At 37.6% G+C, this 17,344-nt stretch overlaps 1 protein-coding gene across 6 annotated transcripts in view; it reads right to left on the bottom strand.

Annotated features, from left to right (window-relative positions):
- Positions 1–17,344, bottom strand: part of IFT88 (intraflagellar transport 88) — a 240,607-nt gene that overhangs the window by 125,733 nt on the left and 97,530 nt on the right. For all 6 annotated transcript variants that reach the window (XM_049867325.1, XM_049867329.1, XM_049867328.1 and 3 more), the window contains one exon: positions 3,815–3,901. In XM_049867325.1, the coding sequence (XP_049723282.1) occupies positions 3,815–3,901 (87 nt within the window). The remainder of the gene's footprint in view (positions 1–3,814; positions 3,902–17,344) is intronic.

The following is a 17,344-nucleotide window of genomic DNA, read 5'->3' as shown; positions in this document are numbered from 1 at the left end:
GACTGAGCTAATATGATCAGTGAAAACTGGTCCAGAGAAGAAAACAAAACTAATTATTCTGTCTTTAGTAAAACAAATACATAAACATTCTGGCTGTATAATTAATAATCAGCTTTTGAGAGCTAGATATTGGCATATTCCAGACTTCAAACAGGCAGAAACAGTTAACTGTTAATAAAACACTTGCGATGACTTATTTTTATAGCCCCCTTGTTACTGCTGTTATTGTTAGTTGCCACGGAGTTGGTTCCAACTCGCAGAGACCCTACGTACAACAGAATGAAACACTGCCCAGTCCTGCCCCATCCTTACAATTGTTGCTATGCTTTACACTATTTTGAGGGACCCTCACTACCATTCAAAATGAAAAAATTTTAAACCACTTCAAAAAGTTAGGCCTGAATCAACAGAGAATAGTTTTTCAACTTCAAAACTGGTTCCACTTTACTGAATAATTTAAAAAATAAAAACATGGAACTACCTACAAGGCTGAATAAGATAGAAGACTCTGTATTGGTTTCTTTCTTGGGAAATATGTCATTTGAAAATTATCTAAACAGAACTGAAATTAAATTAAAAAAAAATTAAATAGCTTAGTTTAAATCTTTTTTAATTTCAAGTCCTAAAAATTCTCCAAAGATTAAATAGATGTTATTTATATTTTTAAAAGTCTGTTCCTTAATCTTCTGCAATGAATAAAACCTACAAAAAAAGTACACATGGAGAAAGTGTAATACAATATTACACTATGGAATGTTTTCCTATATATAAAATATGTTTTTAACCCCATAACTCTGATGCTTTCTCTAAACAGGCCTGTCATACATTTAAAAAAGAGAAAAATATATATACATATATACACAGACATAAATATATATCTGTATATCTATATATGTACAGTTTTATATGCATGTACGTATATGCATAATTTTGTATGTATGCAGTTTTTAATGTGCATGTCTATGTATACACACATATGCATACACACAAATTAATGTGTGTATGTATATATACATTGCAATTTCTGAAAAATTTGTTTTAAAAAATATGAATACACAAGGGTCTTCTTCAAAGTTACTAGAAATTAAATTTGCACTGGACTTCCACGTTACCTGAGATCTAGCTACTTTTTTGAAAAACTGCCAAGTTCTATCTAGGGAAATGAACACCTACCTAGTTAATGTATAAGGAAATAAGACTTATTATATTTTAGTTGCAAAGAAAATCTTAAAAACACCTATGAATTTTAATAATCATGATAAGAGATACATTAAGATCACTAGGTTCTTTGGCTAAAATAAATACTTATCACAGGTAACAATAAAAAACATGCTGAGCTGGGATTAAACAATATGTGAGGGCCACCAGTCGGGTGGAAAATCTAGAAAAACATATCATATCTGAAATGAATGAAAAAACTGGAACTGTTCATCTGAAATGACTGAAGAAAGTCCTCACATCACAATTAACAATAAGTAGCAAGATTTCTAGTTCAAAACAGTAGCAGATACTGCATTTATCTCCCATTCCTCCCCAGGATGGCGGAGAAGAGACATGAGCAAATACAATTTTCTAGAAGAATGAAAGGGGCAGAAGAGTGCTGGCTTATAAAGCAGAGAAAAGGAAACCACACTAAGAAAGCTGAAACAGAGGACAGAGTTTATCTACTCAGAAGAATTCTGGTGAGGCTGTAGATTCAGGTGGCACATGTGAAGGACAGAGTCGAGAAGTGGGTGCCAAACATGGTGACTGAGGTCTACGTGGAATCACTGACTCATCTCTGCGGGCAGAGAAGTCTGCAGACTGCCCCATGCCCACAACAGTGATAAAGGAACAAGCAGAGAAAAAGAAACTGCTCTTGAAAATATAAAATAAAATAATTAAATGGAAGGGTTGAGGGAGAAAGTCAAGGAAGTATCCCAGAAAACTTGGCAAAACCAGAGATGGAAAATACAAGTATTAAGTAACAATGAAATCCAACATCCAATTAACAGAAATTCATAACTAGACAATAAGAGAGCAAATTACCAAAGAAATAATATAGTAATATTTCCCCAAATTGAAAGGAAACACAAAACTGAAAATTGAAGAGGCCTGCTAAGTGCTTAGGAGGAATACAGGTGGTCCCCAACTTAGGACATATTCAAGTTATGACGAACCACACTTATGAATGTCATTTTATTTGTGCATATTTTATCGTTAGTTATATGTACTACATACAATGTTGCAGTGTGTAATTTGCTAATGTTATCATTCTCATGCCAACCTAAAAGACAAATAAAAATAGGATTTAAAAAGATACTGAGAATAAAAGGCAATAATGAAAACTAAAAAAAAAAAAGAGGTACTCGACTTACGTTAGAACCAACTTATGACAGAGTTATCGGAATGAAACCTGGTCATAAGTTAACGACTACCCATGTAGGAAAAAAATGGCAACTCTAAACACATCAATCTGAAATTTCAGAATAACAAAGCTATAGAGAAAATTGTAAAAATTATCAAAAAGAAAATGCAGGTTATCTACAAATAACAAAGTTGAGACTAGCATTAGACCTCTAATCAGCAACAATGGTAGTTAATAATGGTGAAATGCTTTTAAAGTTCTAAAAGAAAATAACCTACAACACAGCATTTTACACCTGATCAAGCAATCAAGAATGAGGACAGAATATAGACATTTACGCACATGCAAACAAACTTTTAAGGGGTTAGTTCAGGATGAAATCCAGAAATAAATTTAAACAAGAAAATGGATCCGAACCTGGAGAGAAGTGAAGGTAAACCCCAAGGTGACATTTAACATTAGGTCAAAACAACAAACAGTTTACAGAAACTGGTGCAGAGAGATAGAGATTCTAGGAGGGAGAATTCCAAGAAAGACCTGAGCCTACAACAGAAGCAAAGAATGCAAAAAAAGAAAGACAAGCAGAAATTCTAATAAAAACAAAGTTATGGTTCAAATACAAAGCCTCCAGTCAAATCAAAACAGATAGGCAATGAGATTCAAAATGAAGGATGGACTCCAAGGAACAGACACAATGGATGAGAATCTGAAAGATAATAAGGATATAGTAAAGAAAGCGTATGTTACTTTTACCAACAAGAAACAAAAGGCAATCAGAAAATTAAGGTACTCTAACTCTTCCATGCTTTGATTTTCTAACCATGTATACGTACCCTGGATTAAAAATTAAGGTATCATACCATACATCTGACAAGAGATCAAAGACAACAGGTTCTTGAGGAGCAAAATTTGGATTCAAAACAAGGAAGACTTTTCTAACACTTAGAGCTGTTCAAATTAAAATAAATGAACTGAACACCAGAAAAATCTAAGCAGAAATTAAACGGCCACCTACAATGGGATTCCTGTACCGGATGGAAGAATGAACCAAATCCAATCACTCATTCAACAAATAACTAAGATCTTCCAAGTCTTAAACTCTTAACTCCATATAGAAAATAATCAGAAGCCAAAAGCTTCTTTAGGTGTGAGAGCTACCACTTAGGATAGTGTTAGTACTAGTAACAAACTTTAGGTAGAAAAAGGAGAAAATGAGAAAAGAAAAGTGTACACAGATTGTATGGTAAGATGCCTGCCCTAAGTATGTAATTTATGAAATGAAATGAACAATATGAAAAATATCTTATTAGAATTTTACATATTAATTAATCTTAATGTTATCTACTTGGTAAGTACAAATCAATATTCCTAATTATTTTATTCACTTCTATAATAATTTTAAGTTAATAAAAGTATAAATTATGAAAAGAAAACACCATATCTAGTTATACTTAATTTCTCTCTTACCAATCATAACCCACGGCAAAAGATGTTTCTATTACAGGAGCAATGAGTTTTGCAGCTGTCATGATGTATTTTTCTGCCATGGCTTTCCTATATCAAACAAACAAATAAGTTATATTTAGAAACATGGTATAAAATAGATTGGATTTATTTCCTAAAATTTAAATGTAAACATTATCTATCAAAGCTAACATACTACAAAGCCTAAGGATGGATAGCTATGTTAGAAAGTCAGGTTATAAACCATGACTAGGAAACATGATTAGGGAGCTATGGGTCAAGTGTTCATTTATTTTTTTCCTGCTCTACAATGTTGCTGTTGTTGTTATTAGGTATGGATAAGCTGGTTCCGGCTCATAAACACCCTATATACAACAGAATGAAACACTTCCCGGTCCTGTGCCATTCTCAAAATTGTTGCTATGTTTGAACCCATTACCGCAGCCACTGTCAATCCATCTCATTGAAAGTCTTCCTCTTTTTCGCTGACCTACTTTACAAAGAATGATGTCCTTCTCCAGGCAGTGGTCCGTCCTGATAACATGTCCAAAGTACGTGTGATGAAGTCTCACCATCCTTCCTTCTAAAGAGCATTCTGGCTGTACTTCTTCAAGACACGTTTGCTCTTCTGACAGTTCAACGTATATTCAACATTCTTCACCAACACCATAATTCAAATGCAACCATTACTACAATCTATTTGGGAACATTTTCATCACTCCAAAAAGAAACACCATATCTATAAGTAGTCAGTTTCCAAAACTTCCCAAACTCTAGGCAACCACTAATATACTTTCTGTCCCTATAGGTTTGCCTAATCTGAAGCTTTCACATAAATGGAATCATACAATATGTTGGCCTTTTTCACTTAGCATAATATTTTCAAAATTCATCCATGCTGCAGCATGTATTAGCATGTTATTCCTTTTTACTGCTGAACGATGTTCCGTTGTGTGCATATACCAAATTTAATGTTTGCAGTCATCAGCTGATGGACATTTGGGTGGTTTTCACCTTTTGGCTATTACAAATAATGCTTTTATGAACATTTGTGTACAAATTTTTATGTGGATATATGTTTTCATTTCTTCTGGGTATATACCTAAGAGTGGAATTGCTGGATCACCTGGTAAACAATGTAGTTAACCTCTTCAGGAACTCAAAGTCACTTTTTCCACAGTGACTGTACCATTTCATATCTGCACCAGCAATGTATAAGGGTTTTTATTTCTCCACATTATCACCACAACACATATTATCTGTTCTATCTATTATAACCATTCCACTGGGTGTGAAGAGGTATCTCATTACAGTTTTGTACTGCATTTCCCTAAAATGACCAATGATGTTAAGCATTTTTTTTTATATTTATTTTTTACTGAACTTTAGATGAAGGTTTATAGAACAAACTGGTTTCTCACCAAACAGTACACGTATTGTTATGTGACACTGGTTAACAACCTCAAGACACGTCAACACTCTCCCTTCTCAACCCTATCACCAGCTTTCCCGTTCCCTCCTACCTTCTAGTCCCTGCCCCGGGGCTGGTGCGCCCATTTAGTCTTGTTTTGTTCCACGGACCTGTTCAAACCTTGGCTGAAGGGTGAACCTCAGGAGTCGTCTCATTACTAAGCTGAAAGGGTGTCCAGGGGCCATACTCTCAGGGTTTTTCCAGGCTCTGGCAGCATAGTGGTTAAATACTATGGCTGCTAACCAAAGGGTCAGCAGTTCCAATCTGCCAGGCACTCCTTGGAAACTCTATGGGGCAGTTCTACTCTGTCCTATAGGGTCACTATGAGTCAGAATCGACTCGATGGCACCGGGTTTGGTTTTATTTTTTGGTTTGTCAGGCCAGCAAGTCTGGTCTTTCTTTTTGAGTTAGAATTTTCTTCTACATTTTTCTCCAGCTCTGTCCAGAACCCTCTATTGTGATCCCTGTCAGAGCAGTCAGTGGTAGTAGCCGGGCACCATCTAGTTGTACTGGACTCAGTCTGGTGAAGGCCATGGTAGATGTGGTCCATTAGTCCTTTGGACTAATCTTTCCCTTGTGTCTTTAGTTTTTTTCATTCTTCCTTGCTCCCGAAGGGGTGAGACAAGTGGAGTATCCTAGATGGCCACTCACAGGCTTTCAAGATCCCAGACGCTACTGAGCAAAGTAGAATGTGGAACATTTTCTTTATAAACTCTGTTATGCCAATTGAGCTAGATGTTCCGAGACCACTGTCCCATAGCCCTCAGCCCAACAATTCGGTCCCTCAGGGAGTTTGGATGTATCTATGGAGCTACCATAACCTTGCCTTGTACAAGCTGTGCTAGCTTCCCCAGTACTGTATACTGTCTTACCCTTCACCAAAGTTACTGCTTATCTATTGTCTACAAGTGTTTTTCCATCCTCCCCTCCCCCTGTAACTATCAAATACTGGTTCTTTTTTTCCCCCCTTTGAAAAATAGAGTTTATTTCAAAACCATTGTTGAATTCATTCTAAATCAATCCTGCTGGTAAATAGAGTAACAGTATGTATTTTATATATATATTTAAATAATTTAGTGTGCTTTCTCTGAAAGTTTACAAATCAAGTCAGTCTGTCACATATAAGCTTATATACACCATACTCCATGCTCCCACTTACTCTCCTCCTAATGAGTCAGCCTGCTCCCTCCTTCCAGTCTCTCCTTTAGTGACCGTTTTGCCAGTTTCTAACCCTCTCTACCCTCGCATCTTCCCTCCAGACAAGAGGTGCCGATACAGTCTCAAGTGTCCACCTGATACAAGTAGCTCACTCTTCATCAGCATCTCTCTCCTACCCATTGTCCAGTCCCTTCCATGTCTGATGAGTTGTCTTTGGGAATGGTTCCTGTCCTGGGCCAACAGAAGGTTTGGGGACCATGACCTCCGGAATTCCTCTAGTCTCAGTCAGACCATTAAGTCTGGTCTTTTTATGAGAATTTGGGGTCTGCATCCCACTGTTCTCCTGCTACCTCAGAGGTTCTCTGTTGTGCTCCCTGTCAGGGCAGTCATCGGTTGTGGCCGGGCACCATCTAGTTCTTTTAGTCTCTGGATGATGTTAAGTCTCTAGTTCATGTGGCCCTTTCCGTCTCTTGTGCTCAGAGTTATCGTGTGACCTTGGTGTTCTTCATTCTCCTTTGATCCAGGTTGGTTGAGACCAATTGATGCTTCTTAGACGGCTGCTTGTTAGCATTTAAGACCCCAGACGCCACATTTCAAAGTGGGATGCAGAATGTTTTCAAAATAGAATAATTTTGCCAATTGACTTAGAAGTCCCCTTAAGCCATAGTCCCCAATCCCCCGCCCTTGCTCCACTGACCTTCGAAGTGTTCAGTTTATCCCAGAAACTTCTTTGCTTTTGGTCCAGTCCAGTTGAGCTGACCTTTCATGCATTGAGTATTGTCCTTCCCTTCACCTAAAGCAGTTCTTATCTAACTAATCAGTAAATAACCCTCTCCCACCCTCCCTCTGTCCCCTTCCTCATAACCACAGAAGTATGTGTTCTTCTCAGTTTATACTATTTCTCAAGATCTTATAATAGTGGTCTTATACAATATTTGTCCTTTTGCGTCTGACTAACTTCACTCAACATAATGCCTTCCAGGTTCCTCCATGTTATGAAATGTTTCACAGATTCGCCACTGTTCTTTATCGATGTGTAGTATTCCATTGAGTGAATATACCATAATTTAACCATTCATCCGTTGATGGACACCTTGGTTGCTTTCAGCTTTTTGCTATCGTAAACAGTGCTGCAATAAACATGGGTATGCATATATCTGTTCGTGTAAAGGCTCTTATTTCTCTAGGGTATACTCTGAGGAGTGGGATCTCTGGGTTGTATGGCAGTTCTATTTCTAACTTTTTAAGAAAACGCCAAATAGATTTCCAAAGTGGTTGTACCATTTGACATTCCCACCAGCACTGTATAAGAGTTCCAATCTCTCCGCAGCCTCTCCAACATTTATTGTGTTTTTTGGATTAATGCCAGCCTTGTTGGAGTGAGATGGAATCTCATCGTAGTTTTAATTTGCATTTCTCTAATGGCTAATGATCGAGAGCATTTTCTCATGTATCTGTTAGCTGCCTGAATATTCTTTAGTGAAGTGCGTGTTCATATCCTTTGCCCGCTCTTTTCTTGGGTTGTTTGTCTTTTTGTGGTTGAGTTTTAACAGAATCATATAGATTTTAGAGATCAGGTGCTGGTCGGAGATGTCACAGCTGAAACTTCTTTCCCAATCTTTAGGTGGTCTTTTTACTCTTTTGGTGAAGTCTTTAGATGAGCATAGGTGTTTGATTTTTAGGAGCTCCTAGTTATCTGGTTTCTCTTCATTATTTTTGGTAATGTTTTGTATTCTCTTTATGCCTTGTATTAGGGCTCCTAACGTTGTCCCTATTTTTTCTTCCATGATCTTGATCGTTTTAGTCTTTATGTTTAGGTCTTTGATCCACTTGGAGTTAGTTTTTGTGCATGGTGTGAGGTATGGGTCCTGTTTCACTTTTTTGCAAATGGATATCCAGTTATGCCAGCACCATTTCTGAAAAAGACTATCTTTTTCCCAATTAACTGATGCTGGGCCTTTGTCAAATATCAGCTGCTCATATGTGGATGGATTTATATCTGGGTTCTCAATTCTGTTCCATTGGTCTATGTGCCTGTTGTTGTACCAGTATCAGGCTGTTTTGACTACTGTGGCTGTTTAATAGGTTCTGAAATCAGGTTGAGGCCTCCCACTTTCTTCTTTTTCAGTAATCCTTTACTTATCCGGGGTCTCTTTCCCTTCCATATGAAGTTGGTGATTTGTTTCTCCATCACATTAAAAAATGTCATTTGGAATTTGGATCGGAAGTGCATTGTATGTATACATGGCTTTTGGTAGAACAGACATTTTTACTATGTTAAGTCTTCCTATCCATAAGCAAGGTATGTTTTTCACATATGTAGGTCCTTTTTAGTTTCTTGCACTAGTACTTTGTAGTTTTCTTTGTACAGGTCTTTTACATCTTTGGTAAGATTTATTCCTAAGTATTTTATCTTCTTGGGGGCTACGGTGAATGGTATTGATTTGGTGATTTCCTCTTCGATGTTCTTTTTGTTGATGTAGAGGAATCCAAGTGATTTTTGTATGTTTATCTTATAACCTGAGACTCTGCCAAACTCTTCTATTAGTTTCAGTAGTTTTCTGGAGGATTCCTTAGGGTTTTCTGTGTATAAGATCATGTCATCTGCAAAGAGAGATAATTTTACTTCTTCCTTGCCAATCCAGATGCCCATTATTCCTTTGTCTAGCCTAATTGCTGTGGCTAGGACCTCTAGCACAATGTTGAATAAGAGTGGTGATAAAGGGCATCCTTGTCTGGTTCCCATTCTCAAGGGAAATGCTTTCAGGTTCTCTCCATTTAGAGCGATGTTGGCTGTTGGCTTTGCATAGATGCCCTTTATTATGGTGAGGAATTTTTCTTCGATTCCTATTTTGCTGAGAGTTTTTATCATGAATGGGTGTTGGACTTTGTCAAATGCCTTTTCTGCATCAATTGATAAGATCATGTGGTTTTTGTCTTTTATTTACAGGGTGGATTACATTAATGGTTTTCCTAATATTAAACCAGCCTTGCATACCTGGTATAAATCCCACTTGGTCATGGTGGATTATTTCTTTGATATGTTGTTGAATTGTATTGGCTAGAATTTTGCTGAGGATTTTTGCATCTATGTTCATGAGGGATATAGGTCTGTAATTTTCTTTTTTTGTGGTGTCTTTACCTGGTTTTGGTATCAGGGAGATGGTGGCTTCATAGGATGAGTTAGGTAGTATTCTATCATTTTCTATGCTTTGAAATACCTTTAGTAGTAGTGGTGTTAACTGTTCTCTGAAAGTTTGTTAGAATTCTGCAGTGAAGCCATCCGGGCCAGGGCTTTTTTTTTTTGTTGGGAGTCTTTAGATTACCTTTTCAATCTCTTTTTTTGTTATAGGTCTATTGTTTTACTTCTGATTGTGTTAGTTTAGGTAGGTAGTGTTTTTATAGGAATTCATTCATTTCTTCTAGGTTTCCAATTTGTTAAGAGTACAAATTTCATCATAATCTGATATGATTCTTTTAATATTAGTTGGGTCTGTTGTGTTATCACCCATCTCATTTCTTATTCAGGTTATTTGTTTCTTTCCTGTATTCTTCAGTCAGTCTGGCCAATGGTTTACCAATTGTGTTAATTTTTTCAAAGAACCAGCTTTTGGCTTTAATTCTTTCAATTGTTTTTCTGTTCTCTAATTCATTTAGTTCAGCTCTAATTTTTATTATTTGTTTTCTTCTGGTGTCTGATGGATTCTTTTGTTGCTTGCTTTCTATTTGTTCAAGTTGTAGGGACAGTTCTCTGATTTTGGCTCTTTTTTCTTTATGTATGTGTGCATTTATCAATATAAATTGACCTCTGAGCACTGCTTTTGCTGTGTCCCAGAGGTTTTGATAGGAAGTGTTTTCATTCTCATTGCATTCTATGAATTTCTTTATTCCCTCCTTAATGTCTTCTATAACCCAGTCTTTTTTGAGCAGGGTTCAGTTTCCAAGTATTTGATTTCTTTTCCCTGATTTTTCTGTTATTGATTTCCACTTTTATGGCCTTATGGTCTGAGAAGATGCTTTGTAATATTTCGATATTTCGGATTCTGTAAAGGTTCATTTTATGACCTAATAATATGGTCTATTCTAAAGAATGTTCCGTGTGCGCTAGAAAAAAAAAGTATACTTTGCAGCTGTTGGGTGGAGTGTTCCGTATAAGTCTATGAGGTCAAATTGGTTGATTGTACCAATTAGGTCTTCTGTGTCTGTATTGAGCTTCTTATTGGATGCCCTGTCCTTCTCTGAAAGTGGTCTGTTGAAGTCTCCTACTATAATTGTGGAGGTGTCTATCTCACTTTTCAGTTCTGTCAAAGTTTATGTATCTTGCAGCCCTGTCATTGGGTGCATAAATATTTAGTATGACTATATCTTCCTGGTCAATTGTCCCTTTAAACATTATGTAGTGTCCTTCTTTATCCTTTGTGGTCGATTTAACTTTAAAGTCTATTTTGTCAGAAATTAATATTGCTACTCCTGCTCTTTTTTGCTTGTTGTTTGCTTCATATATTTTTTTCCACCCTTTGAGTTTTAGTTTTTGTCCCTAAGTCTAAGGTGTGTCTCTTGCAGGCAGCATATAGGTGGATCGTGTTTCTTTATCCAGTTTGAGACTCTCTGTCTCTTTATTGGTGCGTTTAGTCCATTTACATTCAGCGTAATTATAGATAAATATGTGTTTAGTGCTGTCATTTTGATGCCTTTTTGTGTGTGTTGTTGACAATTTCATTTTTCCACTTACTTTTTTGTGCTCAGACGTTATTGTAAATCGTGTGTTCCTCATTTTCATAGTAGTTGAATTTATGTTTGCTGAGTCATTATGTTTTTCGTGGTTTTTATTTTGAGTTATGGAATTGTTAGACCTCTCTGTGGTTACCTTAATATTTACCCCTATTTTTCTAAGTAAAAATCTAACTTGTATTGTCCTATATCGTCGGTATTCCTCTCCATATGGCAGTTCTATGCCACCTGTATTTAGGCCCTCTTTTTGATCATTGTGATCTTTTACACATTGACTTCAATGATTCCCTGTTTTCAGCATTTTTTTCCTTTTTAAAATTAATCTTAATTTCTTTTTGTGATTTCCCTATTTGAGTTGATATCAGGATGTTCTGTTCTATGAACTTGTGTTGTGTTGGTATCTGATATTATTGATTTTCTGACCAAACAATTTTCTTTAGTATTTGTTGTAGCTTTGGCTTGGTTTTTGGAAATTCTCTAAGCTTGTGTTTATCTCTAAATGTTTTAATTTCACCTTCATATTTGAGAGAGAGTTTTGCTGGATATATGATACTTGGCTGGCAGTTTTTCTTCTTCAGTACTCTATATATGTCATCCCATTGCCTTCTTCACTGTATGGTTTCTGCTGAGTAGTCTGAACTCATTGATTCTCCTTTGTAGAAGACGTTCCTTTTATACCTGGCTGCTTTAAAAATTTTCTCTTTATCTTTAGTTTTGGCAAGTTCGATAATATGTCTTGGTGATTTTCTTTTTGTATCAATCTTATATGGGGTTTGATAAGCATCTTGGATAGATATCCTTTCGTCTTTCATGATGCCAGGGAAGTTTTCTGCCAACAGATCTTCAACTATTCTCTCTGTATTTTCTGCTAACCCCCGCCCCCGTTCTGGAACTCCAGTCGCACACAAGTTATTCTTCTTGATAGAGTCCCACATGATTCTTAGGGTTTCTTCATTTTTTAAAATTCTTTTATCTGATTTTATTCAATGACATTGGTGTCAATTGCCTTATCCTCCAACTCCCCCACTCTGCATTCCAGTTCCTCGATTCTGCTCCTCTGACTTCCTATTCAGTTGTCTAATTCTGTAATTTTACTGTTAATCTTTTGGATTTCTGAATGCTCTCTATGGATTCTTGCAGCTTATTAATTTTTCCACTATGTTCTTGAATAATCTTTCTGATTTCTTCAACTGCTTTATCAGTGTGTTCCTTGGCTCTTTCTGCAGTTTGCCTTATTTCGTTTCTGAGGTCATCCCTGATGTCTTGAAGCATTCTGTAAATTAGTTTTTTATATTGTGAATCTGGCAATTCCAGGATTGTATCTTCATTTGGGAAAGATTTTGATTCTTTAATTTGGGTAGGTGTAGAAGCAGTCATGGTCTACTTCTTTATGTGGTTTGATATTGACTGCTGTCTCTGAGCCATCTATATTGTAATGATTTATTTTATATTTGCTCACTGAGTCTTATCTTGTTTTGTTTTCTTTCAATATACGTAGATGGGCTACTAGATCGCGCTGTCTTGATTGTTACAGCTTTTGAATCACTTATGTCCTATTACCAGCTGGTTTGGGCTGTTACCAGATATACAAGCCTAAGAGTCCATTCACTATTCTTGAGTAGAATCTGATTTTAGGTTACCAAGTGTGTGGTGTAGACTGTCACCTATTCACTTAGAGTAGTGGTGGTGATAGCTGTGTGCACCAGATTCTAGTAGCAGCAGGGGGTCACACTCCAGGGGGGAGGGCAGGAAGCCAACAGGCTTCCCCCAAGTGCCAGTGAGGTAGATGTGTCTCTATTCCTAAAGCACTTTGGTGGGTGGGCTCTGTAGCTGTACCTTAGGCACCCAATGCATGTACCTCTACAGATTGGAAGGTGTCACTATCCTCAGACCCCTATGGCAGGAGGCTAGGTGGTTAGGGTGGAGCTTCAGGACTCAGTTCCCCATTGTGGGTCAGTGAGAGCTCTGTTTAACAGGTAGAGATATCAGACCTGGGAAACTTGCCTTTCCAGTAATCTGCTAAAACAATTGCAGTCAGATCACTATCAGAATTGCCTTTGCATTATAATAGCCACCTTGTTCCCTGTAGGGATGAAAGCCCAAGACTGTGGATCTCATATGCTTGGCTGAAGCTGGTTCTGTATTTTTAGTCCAATTTCGGGAAGTCAGGGAAGGATTTTTGGTCCCTGGGTTTTTTGCAGCTGCTTCTCTCAGGCCAGGAGAAGGGGTTAGGAAAAGACAAAAAAAAACAAAAAAAAACAAAAAACCGCAGAGCACTTCACTCTCTGGCTCAGGAAATTCCAATGTTAATGAAGCCGTCTGGGAAGGGGAGGGGAGGGATCAGATAGATAGGAGAGAGTAGCACCCCGGAATATAGACAAAGTTACTTATCTTGCTTGGTGATGACTGTTTTATCTGAGATTCCTGAGGGGCGTGTAGCCTGTGTGCGCTGGCTGGGTCGAGATTGCCCTTGAGGGTCAGGCCTGCTTCCTGTGCATGTGCTGTCTCAGAAGCCGTGGTCAGTTCCTCCGCTCCCAGTCCAAAGCCCAGTGCCAAGGTTCCCCTGCTGGGATGCTGCACTCCTGGCTCCAAAACCAGTCGCTGCCTCCCGGTGACTTCTCCTGTCAGCCACGTCGCTGTGCTGCCTGTGCGCACTGGCTGGGCTTCACCCGAGGTCACTTCTGGGGGTTAGGGCTGCGTCCCGTGTTTGCACTGTCTCAGGATGCCGTGCTCAGCTCCCCTGCGCCCAGCCCAACGCCTGGCGCCAAGGGTTCCTGACTGGGATGCTGGCTCCAGGCTCCGAAAACTGTCGTTGCTTCCCTGTGGTTGCTCATTCTCAGTCTCTGTCACTCAGGTCAACTCTTTCGATCTGTGTTTGATTGTCAGGGTTCATAGATTGTGATGTATGTGATCGATTCACTTGTTTTTCCGAGGCTTTGTTGCAAGAGGGATCCGAGGTAGCTTCTACCTAATCAGCCACATCAGCCCCCTCCATCGGTTCTTTTTTTATGTAAACCTTTTCATGAGTTTGGACAGTAGTGGTCTCATATAGTATTTGTCCTTTTGTGACTGACGTATTTTACTCAGCATAATCTCCTCCAGATGCATCCATGTTATGAGATGCTTCACAGATTCATCATTGTTCTTTTTCGCATTGCATAATACTCCACTGTGTGTACGTACCAGTTTATCCATCTGTTTCTATCTTTTTGCTATTCTGAACAATGCTGCAGTGAACACGGGTGTACATACATCTACTTTTGTGACGACTCATTTCTCTAGGATATATTCCTAGGAGTGGGATTGCTGGATCGTATGGTATTTATATTTCTAGTTTTCTAATGAAGCGCCATACCATCTTCCAAAAAGCGTGTATCATTTTGTGCATAAGAGTTCCGATCTAGCAGCATCCTCTCCAAAATTTGTTATTTTCTGTTTCATTGATTCGTGCCAGTAATGCCAGGGTGAGGTGGTATCTCACTGTGGTTTTGATTTGCATTTCTCTGATGGCTAGAAATTGTGAGCATTTCCTCATGTATCTGCTGGCCACTTGAGTATCTTCTTTGGTGAAGTGTCTGTTCATTTCCTTTGCCCATTTTTTAATTGGATTACTTGTCTTTTTGTTGTAGAGGTGTTGGATTTTCTTGTAGATTTTAGAGATTAGAACTTTGTCTGAATCGTAATAGCCAAATTTTTTTTCCAGTCCGTAAGTTCTCTTTTGGTGAAGTCTTTCAGTGAGCATAAGTCCTTAGTTTTTAGAAGATCCCAGTTATGTAGCTTACCCTCTGAAGCTTCTGTGTTGTTGGCTGTGATTTGTATCCTGTTAATGCCATGTATTAGGGCCTCTAGTGTTGATACTATTTTTTCTTTATGGTTTTTGGCATTATATTTAGGTCTTTGATCCACTCTGAGTTACTTTTTGTATATAATGTGAGGTATGGGTCCTGTTTCATTTTTTTGCAGATGGACATCCAGTTTTGCCAGCACCATTTGTTAAAAAGGCTGTCTTTTCCCCATTTGATGGACTTTGAGCCCTTGTTGAAGATCAGGTGACTGTAGGTGGATGGAGTTACATCTGGGTTCTCAATTTTGTTCCATTGGTAAATGTATCTGTCCTTGTACCAGTAGCAGGCTGTTTTGACTACCGTAGCCGTATAATAGGTTCTGAGGTTATGTAGTGCGAGTCCTCCTATTTCAGTCTTCTTCAATAGTGCTTTACTTATCCGGGGCTTCTTCCCTTTCCATAAAAAGTTCATAAGTTTTTTCATCTCTTTAAAGAATGTTGTTGCTATTTGGATCGGTATTGCATTGTATTTGTAAATCACTTTGGGTAGAACTGTCATTTTCACAATGTTGAGTCTACCTATCCATTTATGTCGATCTCTTTTGGTTTCTGGCAGTAGTGTTTTGTAGTTTTCTTTGTATAGGTCTTTTATATCACTGGTTAAATTTATTCCCAAGTATTTTGTTTTTTTAGGGGCTATTATAAATAGTATTGTTTTACTGATTTCCTTTTCATCATTCTCTTTATTGGTGTATAGGAATCCAACTGATTTTTTTATGTTTATCTTGTATCCTGCTGCTCTGCAGAATCTATTAGTTCTAGTAGTATTCTGGTGGAGTCTTTTTGGATTTTCTTAGTATCATATCTTCCACAAATAGGAACAGTTTTGTATCCCCTTTATTTCTGTTTCTTGCCTCAGTGCTGTAGCTAAGACTTCCGACACAATGTTAAATAAGAGTGGTGATAAAGGGCATCCTTGTCTTGTTCCTGTTCTCAAGGGGAATGCTTTCACCCTCTCTCCATCGTTACTGGAGATGTTGGCTGTTGGTTTTGCATAGATGCCCTTTATTATGTTGAGAAATTTCCCTTCTGTATGTATTTTATTGAGAGTTTTTATCAGGAATGGGTGTTGGACTTTGTTGAATGCCTTTTCTGCACTGATCAAGATGATCATGTCATTCCTTTATTTATGTGGTGGATTACACTGGTTGATTTTCTAATGTTAAACTATCCTTGCATACCTGGTATGAATCCTCCTTGGTCATGGTGTATTGTTTTTTTGATATGATGCCGAATTCTACCTGCTAGAATTTTGTAGAGAACTTTTGCATCTATATTCATGACAGATATTGGTCTGTAATTTTCTTTTTTTGTGGTGTCTTTGCCTGGTTTTCATATCAGGGCTATGGTGGCTTCATAGAATGAATTCGGAAGTGCCGCTTCCTTTTCTATGCTCTGAGATAGTTCGAGTAGTTCTGGTGTGAGCTCTTCTCTGAATGTTTGGTAGAATTCTCCAGTGAAGCCACGTGGGCCTGGGCTTTCTTTTTGTTGAGAGTTTTTTTTCTTTTTATTACCTTGTCAATCTCTTCTCTTGTTATGGGTCTGTTCAGATTTTCAACATCATTTTGGGTTAGTTTGGGTAGGTGGTGTGTTTCCAGTAATTTGTCCATTTCCTCTAGGTTTTCAAATTTGTTACAGTTTTTCACAACACTATATTCTGATCCTTTTTATTTCACTCGGGTCTTTTCTAACGTCTTACACTTTATTCCTTATTTGGATTATCTGTGTTCTCTCCTGTTTTTCTTTTGTCAGTTTGGCCAGTGGTTTGTTAATTTTGTTGATCCTTTCAAAGAACTATCTTTTGGTTTTTGTTCATTCTTTCTATTCTCTATTTCATTTATTTCTGCTCCAATCTTTATTATTTCCTTTCTTCTGGTGGCTGTGGGCTTCTTTTGCTGTTCTATTTGGTCAAATTGTGAAACTAATATTTTGATTTTCATCCCTTTCTTCATTTTTAATCCATTCTGCCATTCTCTGTCTCTTTATTGGTGCATTTAGTCCATTTACATTCAGCATAAGTATGGATAGATATGAATTTAGTGCTATCATTTTGATGTCTTTTTTTGTGTTGTTGAGAGTTTCTTTTTCCCACTTAATTTTATGTGCTGAGTAGATTATCTTTATATACTGTCCTTTCCTCATATTCGTTGTTGATTTTGTTTCTGCTGAGTCTCTATTTTTTTCTTGTATTTTATTTTGATGAGTAGGATAGCTTGTCTCCTTTGTGGTTACCTTATTATTTACACCCTGTGTTTCTAAATTTAAAACTAATTTTATGCCTTTGTATCACTGTATCTTCCTCTCCATATGGAAGATCAGTGATTACATT

Source organism: Elephas maximus, chromosome 23 (assembly GCF_024166365.1).
Source record: "Elephas maximus indicus isolate mEleMax1 chromosome 23, mEleMax1 primary haplotype, whole genome shotgun sequence".
NCBI lineage: Eukaryota > Metazoa > Chordata > Mammalia > Proboscidea > Elephantidae > Elephas > Elephas maximus.
The sequence above is the reverse complement of the archived record's forward strand: the minus strand, read 5'-3'. Positions and strand labels throughout refer to the sequence as shown.